This window comes from Schistocerca americana, chromosome 7 (assembly GCF_021461395.2).
Source record: "Schistocerca americana isolate TAMUIC-IGC-003095 chromosome 7, iqSchAmer2.1, whole genome shotgun sequence".
Lineage (NCBI taxonomy): Eukaryota > Metazoa > Arthropoda > Insecta > Orthoptera > Acrididae > Schistocerca > Schistocerca americana.
In genome coordinates this window covers 552,299,027-552,322,991 of record NC_060125.1, presented here as the reverse complement: position 1 = coordinate 552,322,991, position 23,965 = coordinate 552,299,027, and the positions used below count along the sequence as shown (strand labels likewise).

At 39.9% G+C, this 23,965-nt stretch overlaps 1 protein-coding gene across 1 annotated transcript in view; it reads left to right on the top strand.

Moving 5' to 3' along the window:
- LOC124621779 (mediator of RNA polymerase II transcription subunit 7) overlaps window positions 1–21,683 on the top strand; it is a 42,368-nt gene extending 20,685 nt beyond the window's left edge. The window contains exons 3-4 of the mRNA XM_047147215.1: window positions 20,752–21,042; window positions 21,119–21,683. Of these exons, the coding sequence (XP_047003171.1) occupies window positions 20,752–21,042; window positions 21,119–21,298 (471 nt within the window). The 3' untranslated portion in view covers window positions 21,299–21,683. The remainder of the gene's footprint in view (window positions 1–20,751; window positions 21,043–21,118) is intronic.
- Window positions 21,684–23,965: the final 2,282 nt, after the last annotated feature.

The window sequence follows — 23,965 nt, the reverse complement described above, 5'->3', positions numbered from 1 at the left end:
AATTCCCTCAGCATCACCTGACTTAATTCGACTAAATTCCATTATCCTCGTTTTGCTTTTGTTGATGTTCATCTTATATCCTCCTTTCAAGACACTATCCATTTCGTTCAATTGCTCCTCCAAGTCCTTTGCTGTCTCCGACAGAATTACAATGTCATCGCCGAACCTCAAAGTTTTTATTTCTTCTCCATGGATTTGAATACCTACTCCGAACTTTTCTTTTGTTTCCTTTATTGCTTGCTCAATATACAGATTGAATAACATCGGGCAGACGCTTCAACCCTGTCTCACTCCCTTCCCAACCACTGCTTCCCTTCCATGTCCCTCGACTCTTGTAACCGCCATCTGGTTTCTGAACAAATTGTAAATAGCCTTTCGCTCCCTGTATTTTACCGCTGCCACCTTTAGAATTTGAAAGAGAGTATTCCAGTCAACATTGTCAAAAGCTTTCTCTAAGCCTACAAATGCTAGAAACGTAGGTTTGCCTTTCCTTAATCTTTCTTCTAAGATAAGTCGTAGGGTCAACATTGCCTCACGTGTTCCAACATTTCTACGGAATCCAAACTGATCTTCCCCAAGGTCCGGATCTACCAGTTTTTCCATTAGTCTGTAAAGAATTCGCGTTAGTATTTTGCAGCTGTGACTTATTAAACTGATAGTTCGGTAATTTTCACATCCGTCAACACCTGGTTTCTTTGGGATTGGAATTATTATATTCTTCTTGAAGTCTGAGGGTATTTCGCCTGTCTCATACATCTTGCTGACCAGATGGTAGAGTTTTGTCAGGACTGGCTCTCCCAAGGCCGTCAGTAGTTCTAATGGAATGTTGTCTACTCCCGGGGCCTTGTTTCGACTCAGGTCTTTCAGTGCTCTGTCAAACTCTTCACGCAGTATCATATCTCCCATTTTATCTTCATCTACATCCTCTTCCATTTCCATAATATTATCGTCAAGTACATCGCCCTTGTATAGACTCTCTACATACTCCTTCCACCTTTCTGCTTTCCCTTCTTTGTTTAGTACTGGGTTTCCATCTGAGCTCTTGATATTCATACAAGTGGTTCTCTTTTCTCCAAAGGTCTCTCTAATTTTCCTGTAGGCGGTATCTATCTTACCCCTAGCGATATGTGCCTCTACATCCTTACATTTGTCCTCTAGCCATCCCTGCTTAGCCATTTTGCACTTCCTGTCGATCTCATTTTTCAGATGTTTGTATTCCTTTTTGCCTGCTTCATTTACTGTATTTATATATTTTCTCCTTTCATCAATTAAATTCAATATTTCTTTTGTTACCCAAGGATTTCTACTAATCCTCGTCTTTTTACCTACATGATCCTCTGCTGCCTTCACTATTTCATCTCTCAAAGCAACCCATTCTTCTTCTACTGCATTTCTTTCCCCCCATTCCTGTCAGTTGTTCCCTTATGCTCTCTCTGAAACTCTTTACAACCTCTGGTTTAGTCAGTTTATCCAGGTCCCATCTCTTTAAATTCCCACTTTTTTGCAGTTTCTTCAGTTTTAATCTACAGCTCATAACCAATAGATTGTGGTCAGAGTCCACATCTGCCTCTGGAAATGTCTTACAATTTAAAATCTGGTTCCTAAATCTGTGTCTTGCCATTATATAATCTATCTGAAACCTGTCAGTCTCTCCAGGCTTCTTCCATGTATACAACCTTCTTTTATGAGTCTTGAACCAAGTGTTAGCTATGATTAAGTTGTGCTCTGTGCAAAATTCTACCAGGTGGCTTCCTCTTTCATTTCTTAGCCCCAATCCATATTCACCTACTACATTTCCTTCTCTCCCTTTTCCTACTACCGAATTCCAGTCACCCATGACTATTAAATTTTCGTCTCCCTTCACTATCTGAATAATTTCTCTTATTCCTCATACATTTCTTCAATTTCTTCGTCATCTGCAGAGCTAGTTGGCATATAAAGTTGTACTACTGTAGTAGGCGTGGGCTTCTTGTCTATCTTGGCCACAATAAGGCGTTCATTATGCTGCAGTCCTATTTTTTTTATTCATTATTAAACCAACTCCTGCATTACCCCTATTTGATTTTGTATTTATAACCCTGTATTCGCCCGACCAAAAGTCTTGTTCCTCCTGCCACCGAACTTCACTAATTCGTACTATATTTAACTTTAACCTATCCATTTCCCCTTTTAAATTTTCTAACCTTCCTGCTCAATTAAGGGATCTGACATTGCACGCTCCGATCCATAGAACGCCAGTTTTCTTTCTCCTGATAACGTCGTCCTCCTGAGTAGTCCCCGCCCGGAGATCCAAATGGGGGACTATTTTACCTCCGGAATATTTTACCCAAGAGGACGCCATCATCATTTAACCATACAGTAAAGCTGCATGCTCTCGGGAAAAATTACGGCTGTAGTTTCCCCTTGCTTTCAGCCGTTCGCAGTACCAGCACAGCAAGGCCGTTTTGGTTAGTGTTACAAGGCCAGATCAGTCAATCATCCAGACTGTTGCCCCTGCAACTACTGAAAAGGCTGCTGCCCCTCTTCAGGAACCACACATGTGTCTGGCCTCTCAACAGATGCCCCTCTGTTGTGGTTGCACATAAAAACATAAAAACAGCATATAAATGTTCAGCATATAGCCATATTTCCAAATTAATTTGCAGTGTGAATGTAAAAGGACTCATATAAAATGCATGTTTGACCATCAGCTGCTTTTATTTTAAACCCAAATATTGACTGGTTTCAGTCATGGACCATCTTCATGGAAAAGGGTTAATACGGTTTAAGCCACAACATTACATTTGTCTTTACTTAACTAATTTGTAGAACATGTCAGGAACATCAGTATACGACGCTGGACTCTTGGAATTCATATATTCATATTCTTGACCTTGCTCTGCACATTATTAAAGTAGTGACAGATGTACTGTTGTGGCTTAAACTATTTTAACCCTTATCTGTGAAGATGGTCCATGACTGAAACCGGTTGATATTTGGGTTTAAAATAAAAGCAGCTAATGGTCAAACATGCTTTTTATTCATTACTTGGCAGCCGTTGATAGTCACTTTCCAAAAATGTGTAAAAGACCTAGTTCCACATCTATTTGATTTATTGTGCAAATTATCCATGGAATGTGAAACTAACTTTCTGTTGCTGCTGTAGATAGTCTTGATTCCTCGCCTCTCATGACTTCACTATAAGTTGCATAATGTACATCTCTCAACTGCAATAGAATTTTAAGAGATCAGTTAAGTTCTGCTAATGTCGCAGGGTTCTTAAAGGCATTTTTGCACAGTTATAGTATGACTATAATTATTGTTGGTGTTCCAGTTCAGATGATTACAGGAAAGGTCAACAAGGTGGAGTTGGCAACAGGAGGCACTTTTTGAGTTTACTTGGAGACAGCAACATCCGTTCTTATTTTGGTGATTACCGTATTGCTACCGTGGGGGTGGAGGGAGGGGGGGGGGGGGGGGAGAATCCTTTTTCATCTATTTGAATATTCTATAAAACTGGTTTTCACATGGATCAGTAAGAACAGATGCCCCATTTTGTGACAAATAGTGTGCCATTTTACTGACACTTATATCATTTTTTTAAAATGCAGAAAGTAAATGACATCACTTATTTCAGTCTTGCAGCAGATCCTTTAGAAAGAAACAATATATTTTTGTATTGTTTTATTTGAGCAGGACAGGAGCACAATTAGATTTCCGGAATTAACTGAAGCACTTGACTCTGCTTTGCCAACTCAGAACCAAACTGTCACCTTTCGACCTAATGTAGACCTTGGGCTACATTGAAGATCAGTATATCACCCCTTATAAGTTTTCGTATTTGCATTCATTGGCCTTGCGACATCACAACCAAACCAACACAGTCCTCATTCTGTGTTACAGATCAGTCTGTCACAACAACATAGATACCAAAAACTAATATAGATGCAAAAGAAACATTGTCAGTTTTCTGCTCTACTTCTGTTTGCACATGTATAAGGGCACATGCCACTTAATTATTATGTTAAGGGGCCAAAGCTGACATCAAGTATTGGTAGGTTCAGTTGACCTATTTCTGTAGTTTTTGCCCTATGTTGACTGTAAATCATTCATCATTACCACTAATCAGTGTGGAATTCATGCTACATCCAGGTTAGTGCTCGGGTGTGTGTTGTCATTTTCACTTTGTTTCTCAGCATCTCTTCCTAAGTGTTTTATGAATGTGACAGCTGTGACAGTAGAATGTGATAAATTTTGGATATGTAGGACTGTATTGTTTATAACGTTTAGCTGTGTCCTTGTATCAGTGTGAGTGGATATTAATGGCAGCCACTTTATTTGAATCAGGAGGCAGAATTATATATAAAAACAAAGATGAGGTGACTTACCGAACAAAAGCGCTGGCAGGTCGATAGACACACAAACAAACACAAACATACACACAAAATTCAAGCTTTCGCAACAAACTGTTGCCTCATCAGGAAAGAGGGAAGGAGAGGGGAAGACGAAAGGAAGTGGGTTTTAAGGGAGAGGGTAAGGAGTCATTCCAATCCCGGGAGCGGAAAGACTTACCTTAGGGGGAAAAAAGGACAGGTATACACTCGCACACACGCACATATCCATCCACACATACAGACACAAGCAGACATATTTAAATTTAAGCTTGAATTTTGTGTGTATGTTTGTGTTTGTTTGTGTGTCTATCGACCTGCCAGCGCTTTTGTTCGGTAAGTCACCTCATCTTTGTTTTTATATATAATTTTTCCCACGTGAAATGTTTCCTTCCATTATATTGATATCATTAATTTGAATCCAACAATTACGTTTGTTATTGTCACTGTTGCATTTCGAAATCTTTTCAGGAGGCAGAATTAGTTTGATTTTGCAGGTAATGGTGGATATTATAGGCAAACAGCCAAGCAACATCAGCTGGGAGGAAAGTAAACAGTGTTTTTGTTGAAGTTATTCATTGGTTTTGCACAAATGGACTAGTTACAAACTTTGAAGGGAAAAAAGACACAGCAGATCCAATTTTCTGTTGATAAAAATAGCCCCTCCCCCCTTTTCTTACTAATATAGTGTATGTGAAGAGTACAAAGTTCTGTGTCTGTGGGAGTATATATTGATGGAAACTTAAACGGAAAATCCATATCATAGATATGTGAAAATGTTTAGGTTCCCCTATTCTTGCTATAAGAATGACAGAAATCAGTTGGGTAACATATTTTGGACATTTTAATTCATTGGTATTTGATGAAATATTATTCTGGGGTCGTGGTTTTTAAATATACTTCAATCAACAGCTTTGGAAGTCCAGTGCGGAAAATTATCACCACAGCCTCGTGGTTCATTTAATCGCATGAAATTTGTTGTTGAGAATAATACAGTATTGGAAGGAAAAAATGATCTGTACTACTCTCTACACTAGTTAATCTAACTCTGGCACAGTAAAGAGTGAAATACACAGCTTTAAACCTCTTTGACAAGTTGCTTGTGGAAATAATAAAAACCGATAGACAATAGAAATCTTTTTAAATGCAAAATAGTTTTCATTCAAGAAGTTGTTTCTTTTCAGGTTATTGTGTTTGTTAGAGGAATTCATGGACAGCAATAAGTAATCAATGACAAACCTTTAAACTATGTGCATGTCAGCATGTAAATATATATTTTTTAATTATCTGTTGTTCCATTTACATATTCCATCTCAGTGTTGATCGTAAGTATGGTCTGCGGAATGTGGAGGGAATAAATAAACCTTCCTCAATACACCAAATAGGTGGTAGGTGTTCATCTGCATGTAGAAGTGTGTGCTTTGCGACATTAGTTGTTGGTTTGCCACCCTTATGCAAATATGAATGAAAGCATCTACAAAGGAAAATGTTTTGTTTGTAGCATCTGTGATTCACTTGCCACATTCACAGCTCCTGTAGTATTTTCTCAACATTTTATTAAATTCATTATAAGAGTAAAAATGAAATTTATGTCGGCAATTTCAGGCAAGCGCTGTAGGGGTGTAAGACACAAATAAAACTATAAATTTTCTGTTTTCCCACCCTATTAACAGCATCAGGAAATGAATTAAAGCTAGACATCTAATTCTGTGACAACCTCAAGCTTTTCCTATCCAACCAAACTTTCACCATTCTTATGCGACAAGATCTCAGACATTGCAAAACTACATTTGGACAATTTACAAGGTATCCCATACTCTGTGATTAATAATCTCCATGTCCAATTTATTACATCCAGACTGTGACTTGCTGACCTATTCTATCTATCAAACCTACATAAACTGCTGAAATATTGTCATTTTCCAGGCATGGGTTTCATCACAAGGATTGAGCAATATGGTTGTTGAGGTGGGATTCAACCTATTGATCGATGTGACGGGGATACTTTGATCTGCCTAACAGGAAATCCCATAGATAATCTTAGCAGGAGACTTGGGATTACACACACACACACACACACACACACACACACAAGCAAGCTTAAAATGAAAAATGTGAAGTAGGAAAGTAGAGGCAGTGTATTACCATTCTCCAAACTCTGGTAAAATTCCAAGCCTATCCATCCAACAGAAAGAAGATGCAGAAAAAGTTAAAGCCCTGGGAGATACTCAATCCAGAGGGGAGCCTCTACCTCCCTAAATAATGTCCGCAACCTACTCTGAGACCCTCTGAGACCACCCTGTCCTTCAGTTGTGATGCCATAACCCTTGAGACTCTACCTTTCTTCTGGAGCGATGTGGACTATTTTTACTGATGGTTGACAACTTTCATGGCATGTACTCATCTATATCTTCCATTCCCCCCCCCCCCCCCTCCCTCCTCCTCCTCCTCCTCCTCCTCTCTCTCTCTCTCTCTCTCTCTCTCTCTCTCTCTCTCTCTCTCTCTCACACACACACACACACACACACACACACACACACACACACACACATTGTCTTCCGCAATTTATTTTGATTATTTGTTCAGCTAGCCATCATCTCAAAATATTGTAGGATTTGTCATCATAATACAATGAAAATAAATAGTTTTCATGTGCATACACACAGAATATATGTTTACAAGGATAGGACAGTTGTCAGTCAGGGCCTTGCTGAATGAACCATCCTGGCAGTTGTCTGAAATGACCTAGGAAAACCTAAATCAGGATGGATGGATGGTGTAGGATTGATAGGCATCCTGAATATGAAGTCAGTGTATTATCAATTACACTTCCCCATTCGGTTGGTCCCTGTTATACAATTATCATTTTATCACCACAATGTGTGCCAAATGTAGTTTCAGACACACATGCTATGGATAACCGCTCAAGCACAAACATGCATGTCTCCATCTCCTCCCTTTGGTCTGTCTAGAAAACTGAGTCAGCATCACCCCTGCTGAGTAGGATGTTAATCTCAGGAGAATGACAAAGCATTACTATCAAGCACTGTCTACATCTACACTCTGCAAAACACTGTGAAGTGCATGGCAGAGGCTACATCCCATTGTACCAGTTATTGAGGTTTCTTCCCATTCCATTCACAAATGGAGCCCAGGAAAAATGATTATTTGAATACCTCTGCGTGCTGCAATTAATCGAATCTTGTCCTTACGATCCCTATGTGAGTGATATATAGGAAGTTGTAGTATATTCCTAGAGTCATCGCTTAAAGTGGTTCTTGAAACTTTGTTAGTAGACTTTCACTGGATAGTTTATGTCTATTTTCAGGAGTCTTCCAGTTCAGTTCCTTCAGTATCTCTGTGACGCTCTGCCCTGAATCAAACAAACCTGTGGCCATTTATGCCGCCCTTATCTGTATGCGTTCAGTTTCCCCTGTTAATCCAATCTGATACAGATCCCACACAGTTCAGCTATATTCTAGAACTGGTTGCATGAATGATTTGTAAGTAATTTCTTTTGTAGACTGACTGCACTTCCCCAGTATTCTACCACCTGCTTTACTCACAACTGAACCTATGTGAATATTTCATTTTGTATATCTACAGAGTGTTACAACGAGGTGTTTGTATGAGTTGGCCAATTACAAAAGTTACTGATTGCTGTTATAGTCATAGGTTAGTACATTTTTTTGTTTTGTCAAGTGCACGGTTTTACATTTCTGATATTTAAAGCAAGTTGCCAATCTTTGTATCACTTTGAAATCTTATCAATATCTGACAGAATATTTATGCAGCTTTTTTCAAACAGTACTTCCATTTAGATAACAGTGTCATCTACAAAAAGTCTGAAGTTAATATTAATATTGTCCATAAGGCCATTAATGTACAACATGAACAGCAAGCCCAACACACTTCCCTGGGGCACAACCGAAGATACTTTTACATCTGACAATGACTTTCCATCCAAGATAACACACTGTGTCCTCCCTAAAGAAAGTCCTCAGTCCAGTCACAAATTTTGTCTGATACATCATATGATCGTACTTACTACAGTAAGTGCAGGTGTGGTACTGAGTCAAATGCTTTTCGGAAATCAAGAAATACCACATCTACCTAAGTGCCTTGATTCAAAGCTTTATGTATGTCATATGAGAAAAGTGCAAGTTGGGTTTCACGTGATCGATGTTTGCAGCATCCATGCTGGATGGCATGGTGGAGGTCATTCTGTTTGAGCTCACATTACGTACCAAGATTCCACAACAAACTGATGTCAAGGATATTCAGCAGTAGTTCTGTGGATCAGTTCTACTCCCCTTCTTGTAGGCAGGTGTGACATGTGCTTCCTTCCAACTACGAGGCATGGTTTTTTGCTTGAGGAATTTATAATAGATTATAATTAGAAGAGGGTCTAACCCAACTGCAAATTCAGTATGGAAACTGATAGGGATCCTATCAGCCCCTGGAGCTTTGTTCAACTGTAGCGATTTCAGCTGTTTCTCAACACCACCGACACTGACACTAACACTTATTTGGTTCATTGATCTTTTCAATGGTACGAGGATTAAATTGGTGCAGTTCACCTATGTTTCCTTTGTAAATAAATATTTGAAAACGCGGTTAAGATTTCCTGCTTTTGCTTTGCTGCTCTCTACTTCAGTCCCAGTTTCGGCCATGACTATAACTGTAGTGCTACTAACAGTTTCACATATGATCAGAATTTCTTTGCTTCTGTGAAGATCATTTTACAATATTCTACAACAGTATTCATTGAAGACTTCATGCATTGCTCTCTTGATAGACAAATGCTTTTCATTCAGTATCTATCTATCTATAGTCCTACGCTTTGTTTTACACCCTCTATGCAGTAGTCTCTCTTTTCTTAAAAGTTTCTTTACAGTGACTTTATACCATGGACGGTCCCTTCCATCATAAACTGTTCTACAGGGTACATCTGTCAAGTACATGGTCAACTGTTCTTTTATACTTGAGCTGTAGTTCTTCTACATGTTCCTGCCCTATGCTGGAAGTTTCAAGTTCCTTCATTGAGATATAATGCTACTGCTTTTTCACCTAGTTTACTGAACATATATAACTTTCTACTTATTTTAGTTGTTCTTTGTACTTTGGTAATCATTATTGCCACAACTGTGTAATTGCCACTGATATCAGTTTCGATGTGGACATTGAGAAAGAGGTCAGGTATATTTGTTGCCATTCAATCTAATATTTCTAACATGAGTGGGGTTCCAAACTATCTGTCCTAGATAGTTAGAGAAGGCATTCAGTAATGTTTTGCAGGCTGTCTTGTTATGCCTACCACTAGCAAAACACTAATTTTTCCAGTTGATTGTTGGATGATGGAAGTTTCCACGTATGATTAAAGTATATTTGGGAAATTAAATACAAGTGAACCGAGGTATTCTCTACAGTTTTCAGTTACATCAGGAGTCTGGTGGGCAACAGGAGGATTCAGTAACCATTTTATGCCCACACCTGATACTGAGCCTTGCCCAAGCAATCTCATATGCAGCTTCAGTTTCTATCTCAGTGGATTTGAGTTTATCTACTGAGACAAATACACCACCTCCATTTCCCATTAGCTTATCGTTTTGACATACACTTAATTTTTCCCAATAATCTCACTGTTATCAATTTTGGGTTTCAATAAGCTTTCAGTACGTAGTATTATGTGAGCTTCACTGTTTTTAGGAGCACTTTGAACACTGGCATTTTGTTGCAAATACTTCAGCAGTTAACAAACAGGATTTTGACACTCTCTTTTGTGGAGGCATTTCTTTCAATCATACACTGAAACTTCTGGGTTTCTTACAGCTATCACCCGAATGAGGTGGTGCAGTGGTTAGCACACTGGACTCGCATTTAGGAGGATGACAGTTCAAAGCCGCATCCGGCCATCCTGAATAAAGGTTTTCCGTGATTTCCCTAAATCAATTCAGGCAAATGCCGGCCTGGTTCCTTTGAAAGGTTGTGGCTAATTTCTTCTCCCATCCTTCCATAATCAGATGGGACCGATGCCCTCGCTGTTTTGTCCCCTCCCCCAAACAAACCAACCTACGGCTATCATTATCTGAATTGGATGGAGAGTTGCGTAATCTAAAAAACCATTGTGTGCACCCTGCACAAGTTCAGCTACCTGGTTAACAGCCGCTAATGTGTAGTGCGCACCTGATCTATTTTGGGGAACCTTGCAGTTCTCAGCTCTATAGCACTAATCACCGTGGCACATTGGCTTGTGAAACCATTTTGGTGTCTTGACAATGGGGTCTGGTTTATGGTTTGGCGGTGCCTCAGTGTTACGTTTACTGAACCCAGTGCACCACTGTGGCGTTCGCCCAGCGGCAGGGCTTTTAGGACGAGTCCGGTGACCAGCATCCTTATGGAGGCCGGAGTCCCTCCATTGCAGGTTAGGCGTACACAACTGTTGACCAGTTACATTGCACACGTTTGTAGTTCTCCTGCCCATCCGAATCACTGTCTCATTTTCCCACCCACGGCGATTCATCTCTCACGTCGGAATCCCAGGCAACGAACTTGCCGACAGGCTGGTCAAACAGGCTATGCGGAAATCGCTTATGGAGATCGGCTTCTCTGCACCTGACCTGCGTTCAGTACTACATCACTAGGTTTTGCGGCTTTGGGAGATGAAATGGCATAACCTCAGCATTCACAATAAACTGCATACCATTAAGGAGACTACGAGGTGGAATCCAAAATTTTCGGGACCGCTGCTGCCATCTGGAATGTAGTGGTAGTAGATGATCTTTGCACCGCTAGGTGGCGAGAGCTGCGTATCTGATATGAGTCAGTATACGGAGTGGCATTCAGCTGGGAGGATGTGTTGAGTGTCCACGGTGATTTCCATAATACTCTGTGCTTGGTATGTGGTGATTTTATGATGGATCTGCTAACAGAACAGCGTGTGTGTATCAAATTCTGTGCAAATCTCAGGAAAAGTGGTACGGAGACCCTTGCAATGATTCAACAAGTGTGTGGCGGACAGAGCAGGAGCCGTACACATGTGTTTGAGTGGCATGCTTGGTTCAGGGCCGGCCATACAGACGTCGAAGATGATGCTCACACTCGAAGGCCCATTAGCCGCACAATGCCAGACATTGTTACCAAACTTCAACAATTGGTTTGTGCGGATCGACATTGAACGATTCAAGACCTTGCGGATGAAGTGGGTATTGGTTATGGGATATTTCAACAAATGTTGATTGATGAATTGGGCATGTATCATGTCGCCGCAGAATTTATGCCAAGGATCTTGACTGCCGATCAGAAAGCACAGTGTGTTCAAGTGTGCACGGACCTTCGCCAGACTACATCTGATGATCCAACCTTCCTGTTACGGGTTATCACCGGTGACTATAGCTGGATTTATGGTTATGACCCAGTGACAGAGCAATAATCATCCCAATGGAAGAGCCCGGGCTCTCCAAGACCTAAAGAAGCGAGACAGATGAAGAGCATGATCATCGTTTTCTTTGAAAACAAGGGAATTGTGCACAAAGAATTTGGCCCGCCCAACCAAACAGTGAATTCCATGTACTACTGTGACATTTTGTGATGGCTCCATGAAAATGTGCGCCGACTACAGCCCGAACTTTGGCATCGAGGAAATTGGCTGCTGCATCATGACTATGCGCCCTGTCATACGTCCTTACTCACCAGGTCCTTTTTGGCAAAAAACGACATGGAAGTTGTACCCCACCCACTGTACTTGCCCGATTTGGCACCTTATGACTTTGCGCTATTCCCAAAACTGAAACTCAAGTTGAAAGGCCGTCGGTTCGACACTTTAGAGAGGATTCAAGAAGCATCGCTGACGGTGATAAATCCCCTCAAAGAACAGGACTTCCAGAAAATGTTTGACCAGTGGCAGAAGCGCTAGGACCGGTGTGTATGTGGGGATGGGAACTACTTCGAGGGTGGTGGTGACCATTAGTCCCAAGGTAAGGTTTTCAATAGATGCCAGCACCAGTCCCGAAAATTTTGGATAGCACCTTGTACGAATGTGTGGCAGTCCTCCATGCGGGCGTCTCGCAGGGACTCTGTGGTTCTCTGCCAGCTCTGCATTGGCCACACTTGGGTGACACACGGCTACCTCCTGTGCCACGATGACCCACCTCATTGTCAGTGGGGTGCCTGGGTGACAGTGGCCCATATCTTGGTGAGCTGCCCTCCTTTGGCTGCCCTGCAACGGACTCTTCAGTCACCAGACTCGTTGCCATTAATTTTAGCTGACAACATCTCATTGGCTAATCTAGTTTTACGTTTTATACATGGTGGTGGGTTTTATCATTCTATACAAGTTTTCGTGCATGTCCTTTGTCCCTATGTGTTCTCCACTCTAATGCTTTTAGGGTTAATGTTTTAATGTGTTGCAGAGTGGCTGGATTTTCCTTTTTATTCTCTTGGTTGGCCAGCCACGGTTGCCGTCTTGTTTTTACCCCTTCTACCTGTTTCTTGTTTCTCTCTGTGGTTTTCTTTTCCTGTTTCGTCAATAGTAGTATTGTTTGTTATTCTTCTGGTTCTTCCTTTCTCCTGTTATTCTGCTGTAAATCTCCTTTCTTCTTTCCCTTGTGTAATTATTTTATTGGAAACAATGGACCGTTGCCCCCCCCCCCCTCCGCCCCTTTTTAAACCAATCAACCATGCTCCCGCTATAGCTGTCCATAATTGTGAAAGTATTGCCAGTGCAGGATTTTGTGCATGAACTGACCTCTCGATTACGTCACGTTAGTGTTTATCTAGTGGCCAAATCATTCGCTCAAATTGTTCAGAATGTTCTTCAAACCAGTTGCGAACAATTTTAGCCCGGTGACATAGTCATCCATAAAAATTCCATCGTTGTTTGGGTACCTTAAGTTTATGAATGGATGCAAATGCCCTCCATGTAGCTGAATGTAACCATTTTCAGTCAGTGATTGGTTCAGTAGGACCAGAGAGCCCAGCCCATTCTATTAAACACAGCCCACACCATTATCGAGCCATCTCCAGCTTGCACAGTGACTCGTTGACAACTTGGGTCCATGGCTTCATGAGGTCTGCACCACACTTGAACCCTGCCACCAGCTCTTACCAACTGAAATCAGAACTCGTCTGATCAGGCCACAGCTTTTCAGTCGTCTAGGATCCAAATGATATGATCACGAATCCAGGGGAGCTGCTGTAGGAGATGTCATGCTGTTGGCAAAGGCACTCACATCAGTTGTCTACTGCCATAGCCCTTTAAAGCTATAGTTCGTCACACTATTCTAGTGGGTACATTCGTCCTACACTTCACATTGATTTCTGCAGTTATTTCACGCATTGTTGTGTGTCTGTTAGCGCTAACAACTCGAGACAAATGTTGCTGCTCTCGGTTGTTAAGTGAAAGCTGCCAGCCACTACGTCGACCGTGGTGAGAGGTAATGCCTGCATTTTGGTATTTTCGGTACACTGTTTGACACTGTGGATCTTGGAATATTGAATTCTGAAATGGAATTCTGATCCATCTAGCTCCAAGTACCATTCCACATTCAAGTCTGTTAATTCCCATCATACAGCCATGATCACATTGGGAACCTTTTCACTTATTTCACCTGAGTACAAATGAGAGCTCCATCAGTGCACTGCCCTTTTATACCACATGTAGATAATACTGCCGCCATCTGTATACTTGCATTTCGCTGTCCTGTGACTTTGGCACTTCAGTGTATTATGAGAAGAATGAGGTACAATACACTACTCTGTGGCATATCCATGTTTGTTTCTTGGCAGACAATTATTTTACTAATAATTTATCATTAGCAGACATGTGAACTACCTCTATCTTTTGCACACTTTTCCAGGTAAGACTGGAATCAGTCATTAGCTATTACACACAGTGCTTCTTGCTGTATATAACAGTATTTTATGGTCAACAGTGTCAAATGTTTTGGAAAAATATAAGAATATGCCTGTCACACAGCCACCCTCATCAAGTACTACTTTTGTCAACTCCGTTAAGATTGATCCCCTACTGTGTTCAAAAGATTGTAATTATTCATATAACTCATTAGTATACCTTTCATGATTTCAATTAGTTTTGAGAAAGCTGTCAGCAGTGAAACTGGTCTGTTAGTTTTCTATATTCTCGCAACCATCTTAGGTATGTTGTTGTGGTCTTCAGTACAGAGACTGGTTTGATGCTGCTCTCCATGCAACTCTATCCTGTGCAAGCTGCATCATCTCCCAGTACCTACTGCAACCTACATCCTTCTGAATCTCCTTAGTGTATTCATCTCTTGGTCTCCCTCTATGACTTTTACCCTCCACACTGCCCTCCAATACTAAATTGGTGATCCCTTGATGCCTCAGAACATGTTCTACCAACCAATCCCTCCTTCAAGTCAAGTTGTGCCACAAATTTCTGTTCTCCCCAGTTCTGTTGAATACCTCCTCATTTGTCATTTGATCTACCCATCTAATCTTCAGCATTATTCTGCATTTCGAAAGCTTCTATACTCTTCTTGTCCAAACTATTTATAGTCCATGTTTCACTTCCATACATGGCTACACTCAATAAAAATACTTTCAGAGAAAACTTCCTGACACTTAAATCCATAATTGATGTTAACAAATTTCTCTTCTTCGGAAACAGTTTCCTTGTCATTGTCAGTCTACATTTTATACCCTCTCTACTACTTTAATCATCTCATTTCCTAATCTAATTCCCTCAGCTTCACCCGATTTAATTCGACTACATTCCATTATCCTCGCTTTGCTTTTGTTGATGTTCATCTTATATCCTCCTTTCAAGACACTATCCATTCCGTTCAGCTGCTCTTCCAAGTCCTTTGCTGTCTCTGACAGAATTACAATGTCATCGGCGAACCTCAAAGTTTTTATTTCTTCTCCATGGATTTTAATACCTACTCTGAACTCTTCTTTTGTTTCCTTTACTGCTTGCTCAATATACAGATTGAATGGCATCGGGGAGAGGCTACAACCCTGTCTCACTCCCTTCCCAATCACTGCTTCCCTTTCATGTCCCTCGACTCTTATAACTGCCATCTGGTTTCTGTACAAGTTGTAAATAGCCTTTCGCTCCCTGTATTTTACCCCTGCCACCTTCAGAATTTGAAAGAGAGTATTCCAGTCAACATTGTCAAAAGCTTTCTCTAAGTCTACAAATGCTAGAAACGTAGGTTTGCCTTTCCTTAATCTATCTTCTATAATAAGTCGCAGGGTCAGTATCGCCTCACGTTTTCCAATATTTCTACGGAATCCAAACTGATCTTCCCCAAGGTCGGCTTCTACCAGTTTTTCCATTCCTCTGTAAAGAATTTGTGTTAGAATTGTGCAGCTGTGACTTATTAAACTGATAGTTCGGTAATTTTCACATCTGTCAACATCTGCTTTCTTTGGGATTGGAATTATTATATTCTTCTTGAAGTCTGAGGGTATTTCGCCTGTCTCATACATCTTGCTCACCAGATGGTAGAGTTTTGTCAGGGCTGGCTATCAGTAGTACTAATGGAATGTTGTCTACTCCCGGGGCCTTATTTCGACTTAGGTCTTTCAGTGCTCTGTCAAACTCTTTACACAGTATCATATCTCCCATTTCATCTTCATCTGCATGCTCTTCCATTTCCATAATATTGTCCTCAAGTACATCGCCCTTGTATAGACCCTCTGTATACTCCTTCCACCTTTCTTAGGTAATATTATGTAAAATACGTGAAATGCAACAGCCATCTATAGTGGACTGATACACGGAGCACAGTAACAGAAAACAGCACTCACACTAGCTTTTTTTCTTTTTGCAGATATAATTACACACATAACCACATAGACCCTCCTTCGGCCAAGGCAGTACTGAGACGGTCTTGCCATGGCCGCGGGAGTGTGTTTTGGTGTCTGTGTGTGGGAATATGTTTACTTTTGCTGGAAAAAGAGCTAGTGCTTAAAAAGTAGTGTGAATGCTATTTTCTGTTATGTGTTACTACTCTCCACACATTGATTTGCTATAAGTCAGTCACATCGTGATAGGATTTCAAAGTGGTGGAAAGATTGGCAGCTTGCTTTACATGTTCAAAAATGTAAAATTGTGCATTTCAGAAAAGGAAAAAGCATCCTATGAATACAATGTCAGTGAATCACTGTTGGAATTGGCCAACTCATACAAATACCTGGGTGTAACACTTTGTAGGGATATCAAATGGAATGATCGCATAGACTCAATTGGGGTAAAACAGGTGGTAGTCATCAGTTTCTGGGTAGAATACTGGGGAAGTGCAATCAGTTGACAAAGGAGATTGCTTACAAATCATACGAGAGACCGGTTCTAGAATATTGCTAAAGTGTGAGAGACTCATACCTGTTGGGACTAAATGAGGATATTGAATGTATGCAAAGAAGGGCAACATGAGTAGCCACAGGCTTGTTTGATCCATGGTTGTGTGTCACAGAAATGCTGAAGGAACTTAACTGAAAGACTTAAAAGATAGACATAAACATCTAGTTTACTACTGACGGAGTCTCAAGAACCATCTTTAAATGATGACTATAGGAGTATATTACAACCCCCCATACCTCACTCACACAGGGATCGTGAGGATAAGATTTGAATAATTACTGCATGTCGAGAGGCATTCAATCAATCATTCTTGCCGTGCTCCATACATAAATGGTATACGAAGAATTCTAATAACTGGTACAATGGACCATACCTCTGCCATGCACCTCACAGTGGTTTGCAGAGTGTAGGTGTAGAGGTGAGTGGTTGCCTTTCCCTTATTTTACATATTGCCCCATCCAGGAATTTCCATAATTATTATCTTGAATGTAAGATTTTATCGCCTGGCCTCTGGCCAGCATAAAAAGTTATTCATGTGCAGTTTCGGCAGCTCTCGAAGCACAGCGAGAATTTATAACCTTGTTTTATGTTTGAGCAGTTGATCTTTAATGGTCATGAGTGAGAGAGCTTGTACCACCATTATAAGAGGCACTTATTTCTGACTTTATGGCTTGAAAGTAGATCTCCAAAGGTCATAACAGAGAGCTATTGTACCCATTTAGAGGGATTTATTTCTCTTTTTCTTAGTCAGTCTTCAATTGCCAGAACAAAGCATACATATGTTAACTATTATAAGTACCATTTGGTAATAAAAACGGTGTGTTCCTTTCTTCCAATAGACGCCTTACAGCTAATGTTGTCTTAAGGCACCAAGCCATCTCCTTAAAGAACACGTGTTAGTGATAATTTTTCAAAGCCTCCGTTTTCTCATTTGTGAATATGACAACACCATTTTTGAGGAAGGGAGGTTAAATATATCAATACTCTGTCAACATCAAGGCTTTCAGAGATGCAGCACCAACTCACAAGTTTGGAAAAGAATGAGGGAGAAATTTGGCCGCTTACTTGTCGAAGAACCCTTCCCAGCACTTGTGTTGTGTTATTTTAGGGAACCACTGGTAAACTTAAATCACACCGACTCTAAAAGCTATCTACCCAAAGTCTTTTCATCTCTGCATAACTACTGCAACCTTCATCCGGTGGTACCCTGGTTACCCTCTGAAGCTCCAACCCCCCACCCACCCTCCGTTCTTTACTTTGCCATACTGTCTAGTCTTTGATGCCTAAGGATATGTCCTATAACCTAACTCTTCTTTTAGTGAAATAGTGGCACAGACCTTTCTCCTCCTGTACTTCATTCAGTACTTCTTAATTACCTGTTTTACCCACGTACTCTGGATTCTTCTGTGCCACCAAATTTCAAAATCTCATATTCTTTTCTCGTCTGTACTGCTTAACATCCATATTTCACTTCTGTAACGGACTACGCCCTCTGATACTTTCAGAAAGGAATTCCTAACACATGTATATTAGTTTACAAAATATTATCCTTTTTCATAAACTCTTTTTAAACCATTTGGCAGTCTGCATTTTTATTGAGCATGTTATTTTAAATTGCAGGCAACTGCAGCCAAACTTCCACATTTTGAAAGAAATAATCTGCACTGGCTATAGAATACTATTATTAAAAGTCACGGCCGGTTTCGCACTACTAGAAGACGCATCCTCATAGCTAACTTCCTTAGAGCTAATAACCTTCATTCACATCATGTTGTAAACAAATAGTGCACTAAAAGCTGTAGTCTTTATTTAAAACGATGGGGATAACAGAACCCTGCCACAAACAGGAAGGCGGTTTAGCGGCAGAAAGCAAGTCAGTATGACTGCTATGCAGTGGGAAAGGTGTTTTTCTTCTTGCACTATGTCAATAATGTGTTGATAACTTGAGAATTTGGGTCTGATGGGAGATATGCTAGGGTAGCCCAAGCAGTTGGTGAGGTAACGGGCGAGTTGTGGCGCTCTGGAAATATTTTAAGTTCAGAGTTGGCGACCACTGCTCGGGCCACTTGGCAAGCTGCGGCTCATTAACAATCGCGTGATGCCACAAAATGGCTGGACCATGGGGTCCAGCCGACAGTGTGGCTGAAATTAATAGTAGTCAGATACCTCAAAAGGAAACATGCACGTTACCATTATTTGCACAACTATTCTGATGGTGTAATAAGATTTTCAATATCTTTATTAGTTTAAAGTTTAGTATCTGACGATAAATTATACAAGTAACACCCAGCAACGAATTTCCAAAATCTAAACGGTTCATCTGATTTTGTTGATCGGCATGTCTTTTGAGAGCTATTAGTGTAAACCTAAATTGGTATAAATTACAGGCATGTAACTTGAATAGTACACGAGTTGTTGGAGGTCAAAGTGGCCGATTACTATTGATTGCATGAGGCCATTAGTACTCCACAGTTACACGAAAAAACGGTAGCAGCATGCTTATAAATATATTTGTTCATCTGTGTATTTATTTATACCTGATATATACTATTCATGAAGAAATTGGTCAATTATTTACTGTGTTTTAGAAAGCACAGAGACATTAGGCTACTGGCTCACCTCATTTCTGTTCCTTTGATATATGTTTATTTAATTTGTTTACGTATTTAGTAATGTGTGTTAGAGCGTGTTTATGGTCCAACCGTAGGAATATTTATTTAATTTCAAGTTATTGAAATGTAAATCCAGTATTTTGAATGTGTTTCATTATGTTCATGAGTGTGTGTTGGCTTGGAGACATGGCAGGAACGCTCTAGCCAATAACAGCGATTGTTTCGAGAGGGGACAGGAGAATCCTGGACAGTAGGGTGCGATGGATGCACGATTGGGAAAGATGTGGAGAGTGGAGCAGTTTGTGCCTGTTCGCGAGAGATGGAAATACTTTGGAGTGCCTACTTGTGCACTTGTGAGATCTCCGTGGTTTCTGAAGTGAAGACGTAGTACGCATTTAGAAGTGAATATCTCGTGAGCTATGTTGTTCATAACTAATTGTGTGAAGTAGGAATCTATTGTTTCCCTGTTATTCAACTTATTGTTTATTTAATTGCTGGACCATCGACACCAATAAGTGTTGTACAGTAATAAAGGGCATTCTTAAAAGTACTTCTGCTATCGTACCCTTCATTTGAAGTCGTTAAAATAGTACCTCCAGAATTTACTTAATTGCAATCTTTCATTTATGAATTTCTATATAACATTCAAAATTCTCAGTTGCCAAGTGATAGGAACCTTCGACCATTCGATTCATGTGCATATTCATATTGTAGACTCAGCAGTATTTGCCTTGTAATACGGCAACTACATATCCCAGTCCCTAGACAACGAAACCAGCCAAAACTTCTAATATTTCAACACTGAGTCAGAGGGTAGATAGTTCAGGGCCACTCATTTAATTTTATTAATTGAAAGCCCCCAAGCTGCAATGACCACTGTGACCAAATGGTTTAGTGGTCAGGCCATCTGCCTAGTGAGCAGGTGACTTGGGTTCGAATCCCAAACCGGCACAAATTTTTGACTGCCCCCATTGATGTAAATCAGTGTCATTAATTCTGCAATGTGTCTTTTGTAGTCACTGTTCAATCTGTTCAGTTGATCTTCCAAGTCGTTTGCTGTCTCCGACAGAAGAAATTACACTAAAGTTTGTTGATGATTTTTTTTTTCTTCTACCTCAACAATTCCTTTGCCAGATTTTCCCTGTGATTCTGTTGCTGTTAGGTCAGTGTGCAGATTGAATTGTATGGAGTATAGGCTACAACCCTGTCTCTCTCACTTCTCAATTAATGAATTCCTTTCATGTCCAAATGTAATCTCTCCCTCAAATTGCTGCCTATCATACTAGCAGTTTACACCATTCATGGCCAGCAGCTGTTGGGCATTGTAACACTACTCTACCCACACAGCAAATATTATTATGCCCAATGACTTATTGATAGACTTGGTTAAAAGTTTTGTTTCAGATGTCTTTTCTCTTCGCAGGGTATCAAACGCCTGTACCCGCAGCACTTTGATCGCCGACGAGAACTGAGAAAGTTGAACCATTCACTTCTTGTCAATTTTCTGGACCTTCTCGATTTGCTCGTCCAGTGTCCAGAGTCTCCTCGCAGAGCGGAGAAGGTTGAAGATTTAAGTCTACTCTTTATTCACATTCATCACTTGCTAAATGAATTCAGACCTCATCAGGCACGAGAGACGCTTAGAGTAATGATGGAACTGCAGCGTCGGCAACGGATTGAAACAGCTCAACGGTTTCAAAAACATCTGGAGAAGGTGTGCATACATTAATAGAGTTTACCTGAGTGTGTTAGGAAACAAGATTAAGAAATAATCTCCAAATCTTTTCCAGGTGATGGAGATACTACAGCAGGCGTTACAAATGCTTCCTGATAACAGTGAAACAGACTCAAAATTGCTGGTGCCCACTGAGCTGTTTGAGAATATGGACACTTCAAACAAGGAAGATTCTGACAAAGAATCATGCAATCCTCTTGACAGACTCATGTGTGAGATAGTAGATTCTATGTGAAGTCTTTGAAGTCATTTCAGTGCTCAGATCAATGGATGTTCAGGCTAAGTTATATTGTTCAGTTTATGATAAGACAAAACACTCTTGTGGAACAGGATGGATACAATGCAAGTAAATGTAACATATCAATATAAAACTTTTATTCACAATTGTGTACATAAATCATTTGAGTTACAGTAAGGTTGTATGAACATTGTTTTTCTATGAAAAAAAATTATGTGTTAGGTATGGGTTGACTCACCTTATAAACAATATGGCAGTCCTCAGAAATGCTAAGAAAGAAAATCATAATTTAACATATGATAACATATACGGGGATGCCATAGGGACAACAGTGCCTTGCTATATCAATAAAGAAAGATATTAATTGCATTTCATTTCACTGGTAATGTACAATATTTTTATGTGCTATGCAAGCACACTTATTTCCACTGAAGCTGCTCCCACATCTAGCTTTTTGTATATCTGCAGTATCCATAGTAGTTTTGGCAAATCTGGAAAGGAAAAACTACACATATTTAAATAATATAGTAGATGTGTGTAACAATCCAGGTAAATTGGGTAGGAACAGAACATGTAAACAGCTGAAAGAAAGACAAGTAGTTATGTTCTGGACCAGCTACATGAAAAAGATGTGAATTAATTATAACTTAAAGAGAAATATGCAACACACAATACTCCAACAAATGTTAACAGTGAGTAACATTATTAATATATCCCTAAATGTAGATTCCTTTCAGTCCACTCTTACTCAATCCCATATTTTAGATACATGTTTAATACAAGAGCATACAGAATAAAATTTTTGAACTCCAAAACTCTCATGTTAAATGCTTTAGTATCCCAACTCTGTTTTTGGTATGCCTGAAAAATATTCCAAGGACCTCTGTGGAGATTATTTGTTACCTTTTGCACCTGATGTTAATAGAGAAATGAATAAAAGCTCACAATTAAAACATGCAGTATTGTGCATTGCAGGTTATCCTAACAAATATAATAAAATTATTAGAATTGACAGCATGAAAACCACATTATTAAACAAGATTTTTTTTTTTTTGTCAGGATACAGAAATTCTTCATATGCTATATCCAACATAGATATCATACCCTAGCCACTGCAACAAATACTAACTTCAAAGAGGGGAAAAGATGCAATTTACTTTTTATAATAAAAAAATGGAAGAATGATTATTAAAGAAACAATACTGCACTTTTTCTTGCTTGCATAACTACTTTACAGGAAAAACACGTTGATATAAAACACGGATAACTGAAGTCTCCCCACGATTGTAGATTTCTGCAGTCAGGAGTGTCACATTAGACAGTTTCTATAGACAGGAATTTAGTCAAACAGCGTGACCAGAATAATTTGGATTTGACTCTTCAAGCTTTCGTGGGAGATATGTTCTATATATGGTTCCTTGGTGTACTACGGGATCACATTTTATGCATCAGAATACACTTCCTCGACGCAACTGATCGATGTGTTCAGGTAATAACTGCTGGTTACAGCTGATAAGTGTTGCTATTTGCCAGCAACAGACACCACCTGACTATGTCAAGCAGTTGCCTTGAGAAAATACTGACAGATTCACAAAACATGTTCCAGTGGCAGACCCGAGAATCATACGTTGATAATTATACTCTGGGTTTTTGCACACTTGAAATCCCTAAAGTGCAGAACATAATTTCAATGCAAATTACAAAAATGTTTCTTCATAGATCATAAGTTTCTAGCTACAGTAGAACATGGAAACCCATACACTCATGTCTACAAGAAGGAAAAGAGCATCAACTGCGTTTGGGCATAGCACATCTGGGTCCTTCAGTAGCCTAAAGAACGATCACTGACTGCTTTAGAACAATGTAAGTTTTGGGGTGGGTAATCACTTTAGTGCCTCAACTGAGAAACCCTGCACAGAATTATTTCTAGCACAGAGACCGCATCCTTCAGTCATATGCAGTATGAGAGATAGGAAGACTTGTTTCTGGAGCCATGACCTTTGGAATAAATAGCTCTTGCTATTATTACAATTCAGTAATGCTCCTACACAAGTACAAGACGACAAATGAACAGAACAAAACACAACAAGCCACCCACACCCGGTGGAAGACACTACAACAATACACACTGCCAACAGCTTGTTTTGATTGCTGCATTTCATTCTCACATATTTATGTTTATCTCTTTTCCTACTATTTACTAAATACATTTTTACATTTGAACTTTGTCCGTTCTTGGTGCAATTGCTCATATGTGCAACATCCATTTTAGTACACTTCCCCATCTTTCTATGCAAAGGGTGAAAATTAGAAACTGAGAATGGATACAACAAGAAACTGCATATGACAAAATGCTTCTATTTAAGTGATTGCTCACACTTAGGAGAGGAGGAAAATAAACACCAAAACACTAACATCAAATAAACTTGACAATATAAAACAGAACTGAGAATATATGCAGCAAATACCAGCTTGGTATTTCTTGTACTAATCAAGGGAAGTTTATATTTCCTTTGAAAGTTATGAGAAGGAAAATGTATAACTGTTTTATAAACTAAATACTAAAAGGGGGGTGATGATGGGGGGGGGGGGGGGCCAATGCACACGAACCATTGCATATAGTATTTATTCTGTAATTTCCAGTTGTCACTCTTGGTTTTTAAT